The sequence below is a fragment of the Trachemys scripta genome, chromosome 15 (genome assembly GCF_013100865.1).
Source record: "Trachemys scripta elegans isolate TJP31775 chromosome 15, CAS_Tse_1.0, whole genome shotgun sequence".
In the NCBI taxonomy this organism is placed as follows: domain Eukaryota; kingdom Metazoa; phylum Chordata; order Testudines; family Emydidae; genus Trachemys; species Trachemys scripta.
Window position 1 is genome coordinate 22,167,830 of NC_048312.1, and position 16,582 is coordinate 22,184,411.

A 16,582-nucleotide genomic window follows, 5' to 3' on the forward strand; every position below is an offset into this window, starting at 1 on the left:
GGTTTTCTTTTTCCTAGTGTATAATATGTAAATATCGTGAGGTGAACCTGGCTGCAGCCTGACTCAAGGAGCAGCTCCGGGTTCCTGAACCTGGCACCTCAGTGTGAGCAATATTCTCCAGCAGAATCCTGACAGGACTCCTTTCTTTTTTTGTACACCTTTTACTGTAAGATTTTAAGACCTCTGAGATGAAGGGGGGAGAGAGGGGAATGAAACTTACCGGCCATCGGCTATTTTGCTGAGCGGGTTAAAGCTGCTTCCAGTCGCTTGATGTACAGACTCCAACCACTGGGCTCCCTAAGTGCCAGCATCTGGTTTGGCTAGGCAAAGGGCTTTACTGCCCCTGCTTGTCTTTGTTATTTTGAAAGGAATTGACTCTCCAAACAGTATCGCTTGTGTCAAGAAGGTCTGGGGAAGGGCATCATCTTCTAGGGGGCAGGGTACTGCGAAGGGCTCGTTGTCAGGGGTGGGATGTGGGGGTGGTCATTCTCTGAAGGGCAGAGCATTGGGTGGGGGAAGTCATTAACTAGGGAGGGAAAAGCACTGGGGGTGGTACTGTATGGGGGAAGGGTGAGTCAAGGGCTTCTCAGGGATCATATGAATTCTAGAATCACAGCTTCCCATTTGCTTTCCTCTGTGTCCTGAAATCTGTGGGAGTTCATCCTCTGTCCTGTAATTTGATTATATGGTCCCTTCTCCTGAGGCTGCCCAAGCCCTTGTTAACAAGTGGCCTCTGCTGGGGGGTTGCCTCAAGCAGGAATTTAAGGGGCAGGTTTGGGTCTGGATTTGTTTTAAGTGAACCAAAGACCTTGTTAAGGGGGGTGATTAAGCCTTTTATTAAGATGCAGCCCAACACTTTTCCCAGGGAAATAATATAGCTTCATCTTAAGTTTTAAAAATCATTCCCTCTCTTCTCCCAAAATGAGCCCCAGTAAGTGAGAGGATTGGAGGGAGGCCACGGTGCCCAAATGGACCCCTTCTTCCCTTCCACTTCCCTAGCTGCATTGTGGCTAGTTTTGAGACCCAGCAGTGTGGGCCGTGCCTGACCAAGCAATACATTTGGAGAGCTCTGTTTAGTAAGAGGTACTTAATGGGTTAGTACTGAAAACACAAAGCAATAATTTTTGTTACTGAGACAAGAGTCTGTATGTCTGGGTTTTTTTAATATTTCCTAATTAAAGAAGAGCTGCATTGTATTGGGTTTATTTTTATTCTGTATACTTCAAATTTGGGTCTGCAGACAGCGCTTTCTTCCCTCTTGGTACATGCGCTGAGCTGCTTCTGTGCCCCCTTCCACACACCTCCCAGCCCCACTGTATTGCCACTGGGCTGTGATTCGCTCTCCAGCCAGTGCTGCTGCTGCCCAGAGGCTGGGGCTCCGGTTTGAGGGTGGGCATTTTTAAAAAAGAAATAAAGCTATGTTTTGAAGCCAGTAAGTTATTACACTCCAATGTTTGTTCTCTCCACACCTGTAACCCTTTTTCCAGATTTCAGTTTTAAATTCCTAATAAATTATTTGAAAATGGTCCTTCTCGGTTGTGGTATGTGTATGAGTGGCTCTGAATTGGGGAAAGCTTCACCCAGGTTTGGGGATGCTGGGATCTTGCCCTGTGGTTAGCACACAAGCCTGGGAGACACAGACCTGGCATTCAACTCTCAGCTCTGGTAACATCCCTTAACTCTCTTTTGAGCATCTGTTTCCCATCTGTAAAACAGAGATGATAATTCTTCTCCACCTCACAGGGGTCATGCATGGATGTCTGTGATTCCAGAAAGGGAGAAACGCACCAGGAAATCAGAAAGCCTGGAAGTATTCTTTGGATTTGCTGAACACAGCAGAACAAGGGAGTTAGATTGCAAGAAAGCAAATTGTGGAGAATAAAGAAATCTAGTGAATAAAGAGCACTGGGAGGAAACATTAAAATCTGCTAGTGTACAAGAAAGTTGGAGAATCCTAAAAAGCACTCTAATACACAACAGGTCACAATGCTGCTGAGAGAAGAATGCAAATAATAAGCAGCAACTAGTATAGTTTCATGAAACACTGTTCAAAGATCTGCTGGCAAAAGTAACCTCAAGAGTCCTGATGGAGTCAGCATTTAATAATGGAAATTCTGCTGTGTTGTCACAGCTATCAAGGTGGGATGCTTTGGGATAGACTGATCCATGAAGACCAGAGCTATCATCTAGTATCTTTCAGTGATAAAATGAAATGTATCCTGTTTCTCCTTGTATGGTGTCTGGGTGGTGCTCACTAACTTGCTTTCCCACACTTTAGGATTGGTTGTCTGGAAATCACCAGGCACAAATGCTCAGACTTTAATTGTACCTGCCACACGTGGGCCTTATGTACATGGGACACACAAAAATACACAACACACAACCATCAAGTTGTTCTTTGGGAGCACACATGCTAAAACTGGAGAGGAAAGGAACCCCAGAAAGTGAAGGTTTACAGGCAAAAGGAAAGGGCAATAAAAGGAATATGTTAAGAGTAGAGTAGCAGAGAACAAGAAGGCTTACAAGAATATAAAAGTGAAAATAGTAGCGGAAAAAGTGAAATTGTGATTCTAAAGCAACTGAGATACTGAATTGTTTTAAATCTGGTTTTAATAAGAAGTTTGGACAATTGATTCATGAGAATCTTGAACAACTTGGAAAATGAACACATACTTAAGCAAATGCTCTGAATAATCTGTATCTCGGTGTAAAGGGAATTAATTAATTCACTTTCTGAATCAATGAGTGGGAGTCTTAGAGAACTGGGGAGGAAACCAAGAGTTTAAAAAACAACAAACAGCACATGGGACACAAAAAAAGAGGGAAAAAGTAATCCTGGTAGTTGCAACCAGTAAAACTAGCTACAGGCCCTTAATACAATTATAGTGAGAATCTGAACAGAGGCCTAGTCTACACTGAGAACTTAAAGCAGTTCTCCCACCCTTTCTCTAGCCCTTGTGCAGCTCCACCAGTGTTTGAAATGGTAGGAGCACTAGTGTAGACTGGTCACCCAGTGGTTTTGGCACCATGTTAACTAGACCTACTCTGAGCAGGCTTAGAAGACAGGTTGGTAGGAATGTAAGTGGTCAGCCTCCCACTTTTGCTAGTTTTGGTGAGGTGGTACAGGTACTAGACACAGTGGGAGAATTGGCTAAAAGTCTCAGTGTAGTTGCATCCCTAGAGGATGATGGAACCATAATATGGAAAGTTTCTATTTATAAAAATAGTTCTGGAGAGACTTGATCACGCAAAGCACAAAATGAGCTAAACGAAACATAGTAGCTGGAATATCAGGATATTAGTAAAGCACATGAATGAAACGGTCCATAAAAATTGAGACATTGAAAAGTGTCAGAAGGACCACAGATTAAGGGGAATGATTAATAGATTCTAGGACTAGAAGGGACCTCAAGAGGTCATCGAGTCCAGTCCCCTGCCCTCATGGCAGGACCAAATACTGTCTAGACCATCCCTGATAGACATTTATCTAACCTACTCTTAAATATCTCCAGAGATGGAGATTTCACAACCTCCCTAGGCAATTTATTCCAGTGTTTAACCACCCTGACAGTTAGGAACTTTTTCCTAATGTCCAACCTAAACCTCCCTTGCTGTAGTTTAAGCCCATTGCTTCTTGTTCTATCCTTAGAGGCTAAGGTGAACTAGTTTTCTCCCTCCTCCTTATGACACCCTTTTAGAAACCTGAAAACTGCTATCATGTCCCCTCTCAGTCTTCTCTTTTCCAAACTAAACAAACCCAATTATTTCAGCCTTCCTTCATAGGTCATGTTCTCAAGACCTTTAATCATTCTTGTTGCTCTTCTCTGGACCCTCTCCAGTTTCTCCACATCTTTCTTGAAATGTGGTGCCCAGAATTGGACACAATACTCCAGTTGAGGCCTAACCAGCGCAGAGTAAAGCGGAAGAATGACTTCTTGTGTTTTGCTCACAACACGTCTGTTAATGCATCCCAGAATCATGTTTGCTTTTTTTGCAACAGCATCACACTGTTGACTCGTATTTAGCTTGTGGTCCACTATAACCCCTAGATCCCTTTCTGCCGTACTCCTTCCTAGACAGTCTCTTCCCATTCTGTATGTGTGAAACTGATTTTTCCTTCCTAAATGGCGCACTTTGCATTTGTCTTTGTTAAACTTCATCCTGTTTACCTCAGACCATTTCTCCAATTTGTCCAGATCATTTTGAATTATGACCCTGTCCTCCAATCCCTCCCAGTTTGGTATCATCCGCAAACTTAATCGTACTTTCTATGCCAATATCTAAGTCATTGATGAAGATACTGAACAGAGCCGGTCCCAAAACAGACCCCTGCGGAACCCCACTTGTTATACCTTTCCAGCAGGATTGGGAACCATTAATAACTACTCTCTGAGTACAGTTATCCAACCAGTTATGCACCCACCTTATAGTAGCCCCATCTAAATTGTATTTGCCTAGTTTATCGATAAGAATATCATGCGAGACCGTATCAAATGCCTTACTAAAGTCTAGGTATACCGCTTCTCCCTTATCCACAAAGCTCGTTATCCTATCAAAAAAAGCTATCAGATTGGTTTGACACAATTTGTTCTTTACAAATCCATGCTGGCTATTCCCTATCACCTTACCACCTTCCAAGTGTTTGCAGACGATTTCCTTAATTACTTGCTCCATTATCTTCCCTGGCACTGAATTTAAACTAACTGGTCTGTAGTTTCCTGGGTTGTTTTTATTTCCCTTTTTATAGATGGGCACTATATTTGCCCTTTTCCAGTCTTCTGGAATCTCTCCCGTCTCCCATGATTTTCCAAAGACAATAGCTAGAGGCTCAGGTACGTCCTCTATTAGCTCCTTGAGTATTCTAGATGCATTTCATCAGGCCCTGGTGACTTGCAGGCATCTAACTTTTCTAACTGATTTTTAACTTATTTTTTTATTTTATCTTCTAAACCTACCCCCTTCCCATTAGCATTCACTATGTTAGACATTCCTTCAGACTTCTCGGTGAAGACCGAAACAAAGAAGTCATGAAGCATCTCTGCCATTCCCAAGTTTCCTGTTACTGTTTCTCCCTCCTCACTGAGCAGTGGGCCTACCCTGTCCTTGGTCTTCCTCTTGCTTCTAATGTATTGATAAAAAGTCTTCTTGTTTCCCTTTATTCACGTAGCTAGTTTGAGCTCATTTTGTCCCTTTGCCTTTCTAATGCCCCTGCATTCCTGTGTTGTTTGCCTATATTCATCCTTTGTAATCTGTCCTAGTTTCCATTTTTTATGAGACTCCTTTTTATTTTTTAGATCATGCAAGATCTCGTGGTTAAGCCAAGGTGGTCTTTTGCCACATTTTCTATCTTTCTTACCCAGCAGAATAGCTTGCTTTTGGGCCCTTAATAGTGTCCCTTTAAAAAACTGCCAACTCTCCTCAGTTGTTTTTCCCCTCAGTCTTGATTCCCATGGGACCTTACCTATCAACGCTCTGAGCTTACCAAAATCCGCTTTCCTGAAATCCATTGTCTCTATTTTGCTGTACTCCCTTCTACCCTTCCTTAGAATTGCAAACTCTATGATTTCATGATCACTTTCACCCAAACTGCCTTCTACTTTCAAATTCTCAATGAGTTCCTCCCTATTTGTTAAAGGCAAGTCTAGAACAGCTTCGCCCCAGTAGCTTTTTCAACCTTCTGAAATAAAAAGTTGTCTGCAATGCAGTCCAAGAACTTATTGGATAGTCTGTGCCGCGCTGTGTTATTTTCCCAACATATATCCGGATAGTTGAAGTCCCCCATCACCACCAAATCTTGGACTTTGGATGATTTTGTTAGTTGTTTAAAAAAAGCCTCATCTACCTCTTTCACCTGGTTAGGTGGCCTGTAGTAGACTCCTAGCATGACATCACCCTTGTTTTTTACCCCTTTTAGCCTAACCCAGAGACTCTCAACACTTCCGTCTCCTATGTCCATCTCCACCTCAGTCCAAATGTGCACATTTTTAATATATAAGGCAACACCTCCTCCTTTTTCCCCTGTCTATCCTTCCTGAGCAAGCTGTACCCATCCACACTAACATTCCAATCATGTGTATTATCCCACTAAGTTTCAGTGATGCCAACAATGTCATAGTTGTATTTATTTCTTAGCACTTCCAGTTCTTCCTGCTTATTACCCATACTTCTCGCATTTGTATATAGGCATCTAAGATACTGGTTTGATCTTGCCTCCCAGTTTTGCCCTTACCCTCTTTTCTCTCTGCCATTATAGCCTATGCTCCCTCTTGTTTCTGACCCATCTCCCAGGTCTCCATGTTCCCCACTTACCTGTGGGCTTTGCTCACCTGTCCCCATTGAACCTAGTTTAAAGCCCTCCTCACTAGGTTAGCCAGTCTGTGTCCAAATACGGTCTTTCCCCTCCTCGAAAGGTGAACACCATCTCTGCCTAGCAGTCCTTCCTCAAATAGCATCCCGTGGTCGAGGAAGCCAAAGCCCTCCTAGTGACACCATCTTCGCAGCCAGGCATTCACCTCCATGATGCATCTGTCTCTGCGCAGGCCCCTACCTTTGACAAGAAGAATCAAAGAGAATACCACCTGCGCTCCAAACTCCTTCACCCGTACTCCCAGAGCCCTGTAGTCACTCTTGATCCGCTCAGTGTCACATCTTGCAGTATCATTTGTGCCCACATGGATGAGTAGCATGGAGTAGTAGTCAGAGGGCTGGATAATCCTTGACAACGCCTCTGTAACATTTTGGATACAGGCCCCTGGCAGGCAGCATACCTCCCAAGAAGAAAATGTCAGGGCAACAGCTGGCCGTATTGGGTGCTTGTACTTGTAGGGAGGTGGCTAGTGGGGAGCTGCTTGTGTTTAAACCCACTTTTATTTAATATCATTTATGAGCTGGAAAGTAGCCAAAACTCCATGAGAGACATGACTGAGTGCTCCCATCACAATTCAGAAGCCAACACTGGAAAATCAGTATCTCTCAGACAAATTATAAGCAAGTGGGTGAGTTAAAAATAGTGGGCCCAATTCACCCCTGGAGTAATTCTGCTGAAGTTGGAGTTACATTAGAGATAAATTTGGCTCTCTCTAAGTTAGGTGGTTTGTCTTTCCAGGAGTGTGAGTACCATGCCACCTGCTTATTCCTGGAATCAATTCATCAACAGTTCTTTCCATTAGCAACTCTGTCATCAATCTGATGACATCTTACTGAAGAGAAGTGGATGCAGGTGTTCCCAAAGCAGTCATGGGTTAGCAGGATCATAACCAGGGAAAGATCTGGGGGTGCAGTGCTAATTAGAGCTGCACTTAGTTAAGTCTGTAGTGCTAGGATTGCTCTTAATGTGGATCATCATTCTTGGTATACACAGTGTATTCAAGTGAAATATTTGTGTTTCCAGGATGGTTTTGATGCATGGGAGAAGGGAAATTTTAAGGTGCTGGTAATTAATTCTCCAATGCCCTCTGCAAAGGGGTTTGCAAAGTGGGTTCCATTGGCCAAATACAGGCCAGGTATCTCTACAACACTGTCCCATGCATCTTTAGTTTTAATGCTGTCTGTGGAGATGGCAGGTCCCAAGATGCAAAGTACCATCTTGATCCCAGCAGCCTGGGGAGCACAGCATGCCATTAAAAATTAGGTTGGCTGCAATCTTTTCCATTTCATACAAACTAATTGTGGCTAATGTATTTCTTTTGGCAAGATGCTAATGTAGCCACAATTTTGTCCAGTCAAGGGCTTCCCCTGCACAAGAATGAGCTCAATTTTCTGTTGGTGCCCACTCAGTTTGCAGCTCCGTGAAAGCCCTGTTGGATCTTTTCTGAATTCTGTTCTGGAACTGCAGCCAATAATTCCTTTCTACATTTCTCTTCTCCTTTGTTTACATCCTACCACCAATATTTTCCATGTTATGGCTGTTCCCTGCTTCTGCGCCCTAAGAAGCTGAGAGACATTCCAACTCCCCTGGTTCCTACCACTTGCCAAACATTCAGTGATCATAGAACTGGAAGGGACCTCGAGAGGTCATCTAGTCCAGTCCCCTGCACTAGTGGCAGGACTAAGTATTATCTAGACTATCTCTGACAGGTGTTTGTCTAACCTGCTCTTAAAAATTTCCAATGATGGAGACTCCACAACCTCCCTAGGCAATTTATTCCAGTGCTTAACCACCTTGACCTTTAGGAAGTTTTTCCTAATGTCCAACCTAACCCTCCCTTGCAGCAATTTAAATTAATTGCTTCTTGTCCTATCCACAGAGGTTAAGAAACAATTTTTCTTTCTCCTCCTTGTAACAACCTTTTACATACTTTAAAACTGTTATCATGTCCCCTCTCAGTCTTCTCTTTTCCAGACTAAACAACCCCAATTTTTTCAATCTTCCCTCATAGGTCATGTTTTCTAGACCTTTAATCATTTTTGTTGCTCTTCTCTGGACTCACTCCAATTTGTCCACATCCTTCCTGAAATATGGCACCCAGAACTGGACACAATACTTCAGTTGAGGCCTAATCAGTGCGGAAGAATTACTTCTCATGTCTTGCTTACAACACTCCTGCTAATATACCCCAGAACTATGTTTGTTTGTTTTGCAACAGCGTTACACTGTTGACTCATATTTAGCTTGTGGGCCACTATGACCCCCAGATCCCATTCTGCAGTACTCCTTCCTAGGCAGTCATTTCCCATTTTGTATGTGTGCAACTGATTGTTCCTTCCTAAGTGGAGTACTTTGCATTTGTCCTTATTGAATTTCACCGTTTACTTCAGACCATTTCTCCAATTTGTCCAGATCATTTTGAATTATAATCCTATCCTCCAAAGCACTTGCAACCCCTCCCAGTTTAGTATCGTCTGCAAACTTTATAAGTGTACTCTTTATATCATTATCTAAATCATTGATGAAGATATTGAACAGAACCAGACCCAGAACTGATCCCTGTGGGACTCCACTCATTATACCCTTCCAGCATGTATGTGATCCACTGATAACTACTCTCTGGGAACAATTTTCCAACCAATTTTGCACCCACCTTATAGTAGCTCCATCTAGGTTGCATTTCCCTAGTTTTTTTATGAAGTCATGCGAGACAGTATCAAAAGCTTTACTAAAGTCAAGATATACCATGTCTACTTCTTCCCCACATCCACAAGGCTTGTTACCCTGTCAAATAAAGCTATCAGTTTGGTTTGACACAATTTGTTTTTGACAAATCCATGCTGACTGTTACTTATCACCTTATTATCTTCTAGATGTTTGCATACTGATTGCTTAATTATTTGTTCCATTATCTTTCTGAGTACAGAAGTTAAGCTGACTGGTCTGTAACTCCATGGGTTGTCCTTATTTCCCTTTTTATAGATTGGCACTATATTTGCCCTTTTTCAGTCTTCTGGAATCTCTCCCATCTTCCATGACTTTTTCAAAAATAATCACTAAATATCTCAGATATCTCCTCAGTCAGCTCCTTGAGTATTCTAGGATGGATTTCATCAGGCCCTGGTGACTTGAAGACATCTAATTTGTCCAAGTAATTTTTAACTTGTTCTTTCCCTATTTTAGCTTCTTCTGATCTTACCTCATTTTCACTGGCATTCACTATGTTAGACATCCAATCACCACCAACCTTCTTGGTGACAACCAAAACAAAGAAGTCATTAAGCACCTCTGCCATTTCCATATTTTCTGTTGTTATCCCCCCCACCCCCATTGAGTAACGGGCCTACCCAGTCCTTGGTCTTCCTCTTTGCTTCTAATGTATTTGTAGAATGTTTTCTTGTTACCCTTTGTCTCTAGATAGTTTGATCTCATTTTGTGCCTTGGCCTTTCTAGTTTTGTCCATACATACTTGTGTTATTTGTTTATATTCCTCCTTTGTAATTTGACCGAGTTTCTACTTTTTGTAGGACTCTTTTTTGATTTTTAGATCATTGAAGATCTCCATCCTCTCCCTCCTTCATGTTTTCAAAATAACAGCCTGCTTATCCCTTAGCATCACACAGCGCCTCCACCTGGCCACCCACCTGGCCACTCATGATAGAAGACCATTCAGAATGGGGTGAACTGCTTTCACCCTATTATCTGCACCAGGCCAGGAGAACACAGGTGCACTTTCTGGACTGGGGATAAAATAGGATGCCATGAAAATGTCAGGCTAGTTCCTAGGAGGATAAGTATTTGTGTAAGAAGAGTCACCAGCACAACTACCACCATTAGTGCTAGTCTCACCAGTGAGGCCCCACTGTCTGGGCTTGGAAACAGTTCTTCAAGGTTTGTGGTTGGGGTGCTTGCCCATGTTATACTGTATCTGTTTTATGGATGTAAAGAATTTATTTCCAGGACTTTAAATTTAGCTTGTTACACAAGTATTATCTTAATTTTAAAATAAAAGAAAAACCCTAAAGTATGCAGCTGGCCTGTTGGCTCCTGGAAAGGTAACTGCTGACCTTCAGCCAACCTTGCTATACTCTGTGATCCCACATCCACTGACAGAAGTCTGCATTCAACAATGTAAACACTGCCCTGTTATCACACCTGTGTCAAGGTAAGGCTGTAATATAAAGAGACCGACACAGACCACAAAGACACATATTTTTCATACCCTGCTGAAGAAATGAAATTCATCCTGCTCATTCTGCTGTTTTCAGGTATGGCTACATCATTTACTCACTCTCACACCCTAAGTCTGTTTATCTTGCACATGCATAACAGACTGGAGGTCTTGGTGGGTACGAACTCAACTTGCCACAAATATGGGAGCAGGCACAGGTAATCTATGGAAAGTGACAGTTGGACAATGAGATCATCCACCTTCAGAAGCTGCCTCTGCAGCACCCCGTTTTTGATAGGCAGAACCATTATCACTTTAACTTCAAAGACCCAAAGAAGAAAGCTATTTTCCCACCCTTCCCCATACCCCAGTCTTTAGGATCTGTGATTAACATCAGTTTGGTTGCAGCTACAAGGGAACCAGATTGGGCACGTCTGAGACATGAATATGTATTGTCTGCTAATGTCAGGTATAACTCCAATCTGAGCATTTGTGTTTCTTCTCAGTGGGTGCGGCCAATGCCGCTACCATCTCCCGGGCTCTGTGGCAGTTCCGCGCGATGATCAAATGCACTATCCCAAGCAGCAACCCACTACAGGATTACAATAACTACGGCTGCTACTGTGGCCTCGGCGGCAGTGGAACACCAGTGGATACCCTTGACAGGTTGGTGAGACCAGGGCCGGCTTTAGCAAGAGCGGGGCCCGATTCCTGGGGGCATGGCTTGCCGCAAGCCCCGCCCCCAGGAATCGGGCCCCGCTCTGGCCGGAGCCGCTCAGCCGGGGAGGCCGAGCCGCGGGGGCCGGACCCCGAGCTGCTCAGCCGGGGGGGCCGAGACACGGGGGCCGGAGCCGCTCAGCCGGGGGGGCCGGACCCGGACCCGGGCCGGGCCGGAGCCGAGCTGCGGGGCCTGAGCCGGAGCCGAGCCGAGCCGTGGGGGCCGGGCCGGAGCCAAGCTGGGGGGCCGGGCCTGAGCCGGGCCGGAGCCGAGCCGCAGGGGCCGGGCCGGAGCTGAGCTGGGGGGCCAGGCCCAAGCCGGGATGGAGCCCAGTTGAGGGGGCCGGGCTGGAGCTGAGCTGGGGGGCCGGACACGGGCCGGGCCCAAATCGGGCCGCGGGGCTTGGGCCGGAGCTGAGCCAAGCGGGCCAGGCAGGCACCCCGGGGCCGGAGCTGCTGGGGCTGGAGCTGCTCGGCCGGGGCTGGACTGGGCTGCGCCGCGCCTCCCCGGAGCCCTTCTCACGCTCCTCACCACCCCAGCTTACCTGGTGCTGCCAGCCTATCTGCCCGCCCCTGCTTCTTTTCAGACTTCCCGCGAACCTCTGATTCGCGGGAAGCAGGGGAGGGGGAGGAGCAGGGGGCAGAGCATGCAGGGGAGGGGAGGAGGGGGAAGTGAGCTGGGAGCGGGGTGGAGAGCTGCGGCGCGGGGCCCTCTTGGCGCGGGGCCCAATTCAGCTGAATCGGCCTAAAGCCGGCCCTGGGTGAGACTTTGCCTTCTCAAAACCCTTCCCTCTCCTTGCAGCTGTATCTGCCGTTCTTGCTGACAGCCCCTTCCCAGGTGCCCCTGCCTGTAGGTGTCTGGAGAACATTCCTGGCTCATATGACATTCAGAGCTAAGAAATGGAGTTGTATTGTATTTCACTGTGTGCATTCTCAGGGGCTACACATCATCCAAGCAGCTCCCCTTGTTTCACTCTTCTGCTGGTAGTTGCTATATTGAAGAGGTGAACTGAATGTGTAGTAGCAACTCTTGTAGTGGTGCTACGTAGCAGCCAAGAGAGAAACAAATCGGGGTAATCTGATTTAAGCATACATCACAGGGCTTTGTACCCAAATGATGCCACTACAATGCTACTGATGTAAGTGCATGTGCAACAATAAGACTGAGAATTTGGCCCTTTATCTAGCAGATTACTTTCCCTTCAGGGATGCCCTATATTTGCTGTCTGGTCATTGTGCCCTTTTGTTCAGAGCACTGTCTAGACAATCCACCCTGGTTAGATAACTTAAAACAAACCAGCTGAGCTCAAGCCTGAGATGTGGAAAAAGCTAATGTATTCAATGATTTTTTTACCTCTGTCTTCACGAACAAGGTCAGCTCCCAGACTGCTGCACTGGGCAGCACAGTATGGGGAGAAGGTGACCAGCCCTCTGTGGAGAAAGAAGTGGTTCGGGACTATTTAGAAAAACTGGACGTGCACAAGTCCATGGGGCCGGATGCGCTGCATCCGAGGGTGCTAAAGGAGTTGGCGGATGAGATTGCAGAGCCATTGGCCATTATTTTTGAAAACTCATGGCGATCGGGGGAGGTCCCGGATGACTGGAAAAAGGCTAATGTAGTGCCCATCTTTAAAAAAGGGAAGGAGGAGGATCTGGGGAACTACAGGCCAGTCAGCCTCACCTCAGTCCCTGGAAAAATCATGGAGCAGGTCCTCAAGGAATCAATTATGAAACACTTAGAGGAGAGGAAAGTGATCAGGAACAGTCAGCATGGATTCACCAAGGGGAAGTCATGCCTGACTAACCTAACTGCCTTCTATGATGAGATAACTGGCTCTGTGAATGAGGGGAAAGCAGTGGATGTGTTATTCCTTGACTTTAGCAAAGCTTTTGATACGGTCTCCCACAGTATTCCTGCCAGCAAGATAAAGAAGTATGGGCTGGATAAATGGACTGTAAGGTGGATAGAAAGCTGGCTAGATCGTCGGGCTCAACGGGTAGTGATCAACGGCTCCATGTCTAGTTGGCAGCCGGTTTCAAGCGGAGTGCCCCAAGGGTCGGTCCTGGGGCCGGTTTTGTTTAATATCTTTATTAATGATCTGGAAGATGGTGTGGACTGCACACTCAGCAAGTTTGCAGATGACACTAAACTGGGAGGCGTGGTATATACACTGGAGGGTAGGGATTGGATATAGAGGGACCTAGACAAATTAGAGGACTGGGCCAAAAAAAAACCTGATGAGGTTCAACAAGGACAAGTGCAGAGTCCTGCACTTAGGACGGAAGAATCCCATGCACTGCTACAGACTAGGGACCAAATGGCTAGGTAGCAGTTCTGCAGAAAAGGACCTAAGGCTCACAGTGGACGAGAAGCTGGATATGAGTCAACAGTGTGCTCTTGTTGCCAAGAAGGCTAACGGCATTTTGGGCTGTATAAATAGGGGCATTGCCAGCAGATCGAGGGACGTGATCGTTCCCCTTTATTTGATATTGGTGAGGCCTCATCTGGAGTACTGTGTCCAGTTTTGGGCCCCACACTACAAGAAGGATGTGGAAAAATTGGAAAGAGTCCAGCGGAGGTCAGCAAAAATGATTAGGGGTCTGGAGCACATGACTTATGAGGAGAGGCTGAGGGAACTGGGATTGTTTAGTCTCCAGAAGAGAAGAATGAGGGGGGATTTGATAGCAGCCTTCAACTACCTGAAGGGGGGTTCCAAAGAGGATGGAGCTCGGCTGTTCTCAGTGGTGGCACATGACAGAACAAGGAGCAATGGTCTCAAGTTGCAGTGGGGGAGGTCTAGGTTGGATATTAGGAAACACTATTTTACTAGGAGGGAGGTGAAGCACTGGAATGCGTTACCTAGGGAGGTGGTGGTATCTCCTTCCTTGGAGGTTTTTAAGGGCCGGCTTGACAAAGCCCTGGCTGGGATGATTTAGTTGGGAATTGGTCCTGCTTTGAGCAGGGGGTTGGACTAGATGACCTCCTGAGGTCCCTTCCAACCCTGATATTCTATGATTCTACATGGTTTTGAATGTATTCCCCATTATTTCACAGGTGCTGTCAGGTGCATGATAACTGCTATTCTGAGGCCAAGAAGCTTTCAGCGTGTAAAGGACTTCTGGACAACCCTTACACAGAGCTGTATACCTACAGCTGCTCGGGCACCACCATTACCTGTAGCAGTATGTCTAACTCTCTCTTATTTCACGTCAGCCACTAGTTTCTTTTTTATGGGGGTTTGATCTAAGCTGCATCTCCTTCAGCGGGAAGGTTTTTCCTTTAAGCTGGCTCCTCACCATGCCGTCACCCACTTCAGCAGAGATGGTGTTTGTTAGGAGTGGGTATAACTCCCCGTAGAGACTCTATAGCAGGGGTGGCCACCCTGAGCCTGAGAAGCAGCCAGAATTTACCAATGTACATTGCCAAAGAGCCACAGGAATACATTAGCAGCCCCCCATCAGCTCCCCCACCCCGCTCCCAATGCCTCCCGCCCACCAGCTGCCCTGCTGATCAGCACCTCCCGATCAGCTGTTTCTTGGCATGCAGGAGGATTGGGGGGGGGGGAGCAGTGAAGGCACTGCAGGCTCAGGGGAGGGGGCGGGGCCTGTGGAAGAGCCAGGGGTTGAGCAGTGAGCACCTCCCAGCACATTGGAAAGTTGGCACCTATAGCTCCAGCCCTGGAGTCAGTGCCTATACAAGGAGCCACAAGTTGGCCCACCCCTGCTCTATAACAATCACATTCTACACAGCATAGCCCATAGCTCTGGTTTGAAAGGCCTTAACTCCCTGAGACCACAGGTTCATATCTGGGACACAGAGAAGGACAAAGCCTTTTATCCTGCTAAACTGAGTTCCACACAGTGTCTGGTGCAGAGCTCCCATCTCTTCTTGCTAGCTATTAATGTTCATGTTAATTCTTATGAGAGGGGGTTTGCCCAAGTATCTTGCCCATAGTTTCCTCTCCTCCCACGGTTGAGGGCTACTTGACTGTGGCTCTTTATTCCTGGGGTGGCTGCATTTCGGTAGTGGTGTGTTAGAAGTATTCTGTAAAGCACCTTGAGAGTGTTTCAAATTAAAGGGAGTAGGTATGTGAGTGAAGGGAAGAAGTATAACTATTTTAGTTTATCAGTTTCACTTGCTAGCAGAGAGAAGATTTAAACCTTGGCTGCAAATTCTCCTGCCTGCCACCCAGGAAGATTTAAAGCTTCCCATTACTGTAGTTTGAAACTGCCTCTTTTAACACAGCTATTGTTCAAACATTTGAAAACTGAATGTAATGTTTCCATGATAGCCACAGGGATTCCCTCAGAGGCTAGTGACACCTAAAAAGGGATAGGCACAATTGACACACAAAGAATAAAATATCAGATTCAAAACAGCAAAGGTTCTGTCTTCCCCAAAGTGCTGCCATTGCTTGGAATAGGAGAAGCTGTCACGGTCTCAGGGACCTTCTGAGTTTTCACCTTCCTCTGCAGCGTGGGCCATGCACTTGTTAGGACTATCTTACTAAATCATTTCCCTGCCATTGCAAGGGCCTTGGTGCAGCAGGTCCCTCCTGTTCTCTGCCCGGGGCCACATCATACTTTAGTCTTGCAAGGGCTGCACTAGGTTGATCTAATTCTGGTGGTGGCTTGGCGGGGCGGCTGGTGTCCTGTGATTGATGAAGGAGTTTGCAGTGCTGGGCCCAGGCCTGTGGACACGGGGGCGGGATGAGGCAACAGCTTTCACTGGCCCAGCTCCTGCTAGGGCAAGAGCCAAGCTTTGGAGCGGTGCAGAGTCTCCCTGGGGGCGCTCGGTCCTCGCCCTCCAAGGTGACGTGCCCAGCGCCCGCGAGAGAGGCGCGCGGCCTAGGCCCTGCCCCCACAGCCCGGGGGTGCCCCACGTGCCCTGCTGCCCGCTCTGGCTCCCAGGCCCGTGCGGGGCGCCCCGCCTGGGCTCGCTGCACGGCGAAGGAGCCCGCCTAGCGAGCGGGCCCCGGGGCGGGCCGGGCCGCTCGCCGGCCGCTTTGCCCTCGCTGACGCCGCCTCCCTCCCCCCCGCAGCCAAGAACGACCCGTGCGAGCTGTTCATCTGCGAGTGCGACCGCAAGGCGGCCATCTGCTTCGCGGGGGCGCCCTACAACCCGGACTACAAGAACCTGGACTCCGCCCTGTGCGCCTGAGCGAGCGAGCGAGGGACGCGGCCGGCCCCGACTCCGACCCCGCGCAATAAAGCCTGACACCCGCGCCGCGCCTCCCGCCTCTTCCTTCCCGCGCCCGGCAGCCGGCACCAACCGCCGCGCGGTCCCGCCCACGGCAGCTGGACTGGGGGAGGGGCCCGCGCCTCAG

General features: G+C 47.1%; 1 protein-coding gene across 1 annotated transcript; it reads left to right on the plus strand.

The window, feature by feature from the left end:
- Positions 1-10,596: 10,596 nt before the first annotated feature.
- PLA2G1B (phospholipase A2 group IB) lies at positions 10,597-16,440 on the plus strand. The gene is made up of 4 exons (XM_034791154.1): positions 10,597-10,635; positions 11,045-11,204; positions 14,311-14,438; positions 16,298-16,440. The coding sequence occupies exons 1-4, from the start codon at positions 10,602-10,604 to the stop codon at positions 16,414-16,416; spliced, it is 441 nt and encodes a 146-aa protein (XP_034647045.1). The 5' UTR covers positions 10,597-10,601; the 3' UTR covers positions 16,417-16,440.
- The last annotated feature ends 142 nt before the right edge of the window (positions 16,441-16,582 follow it).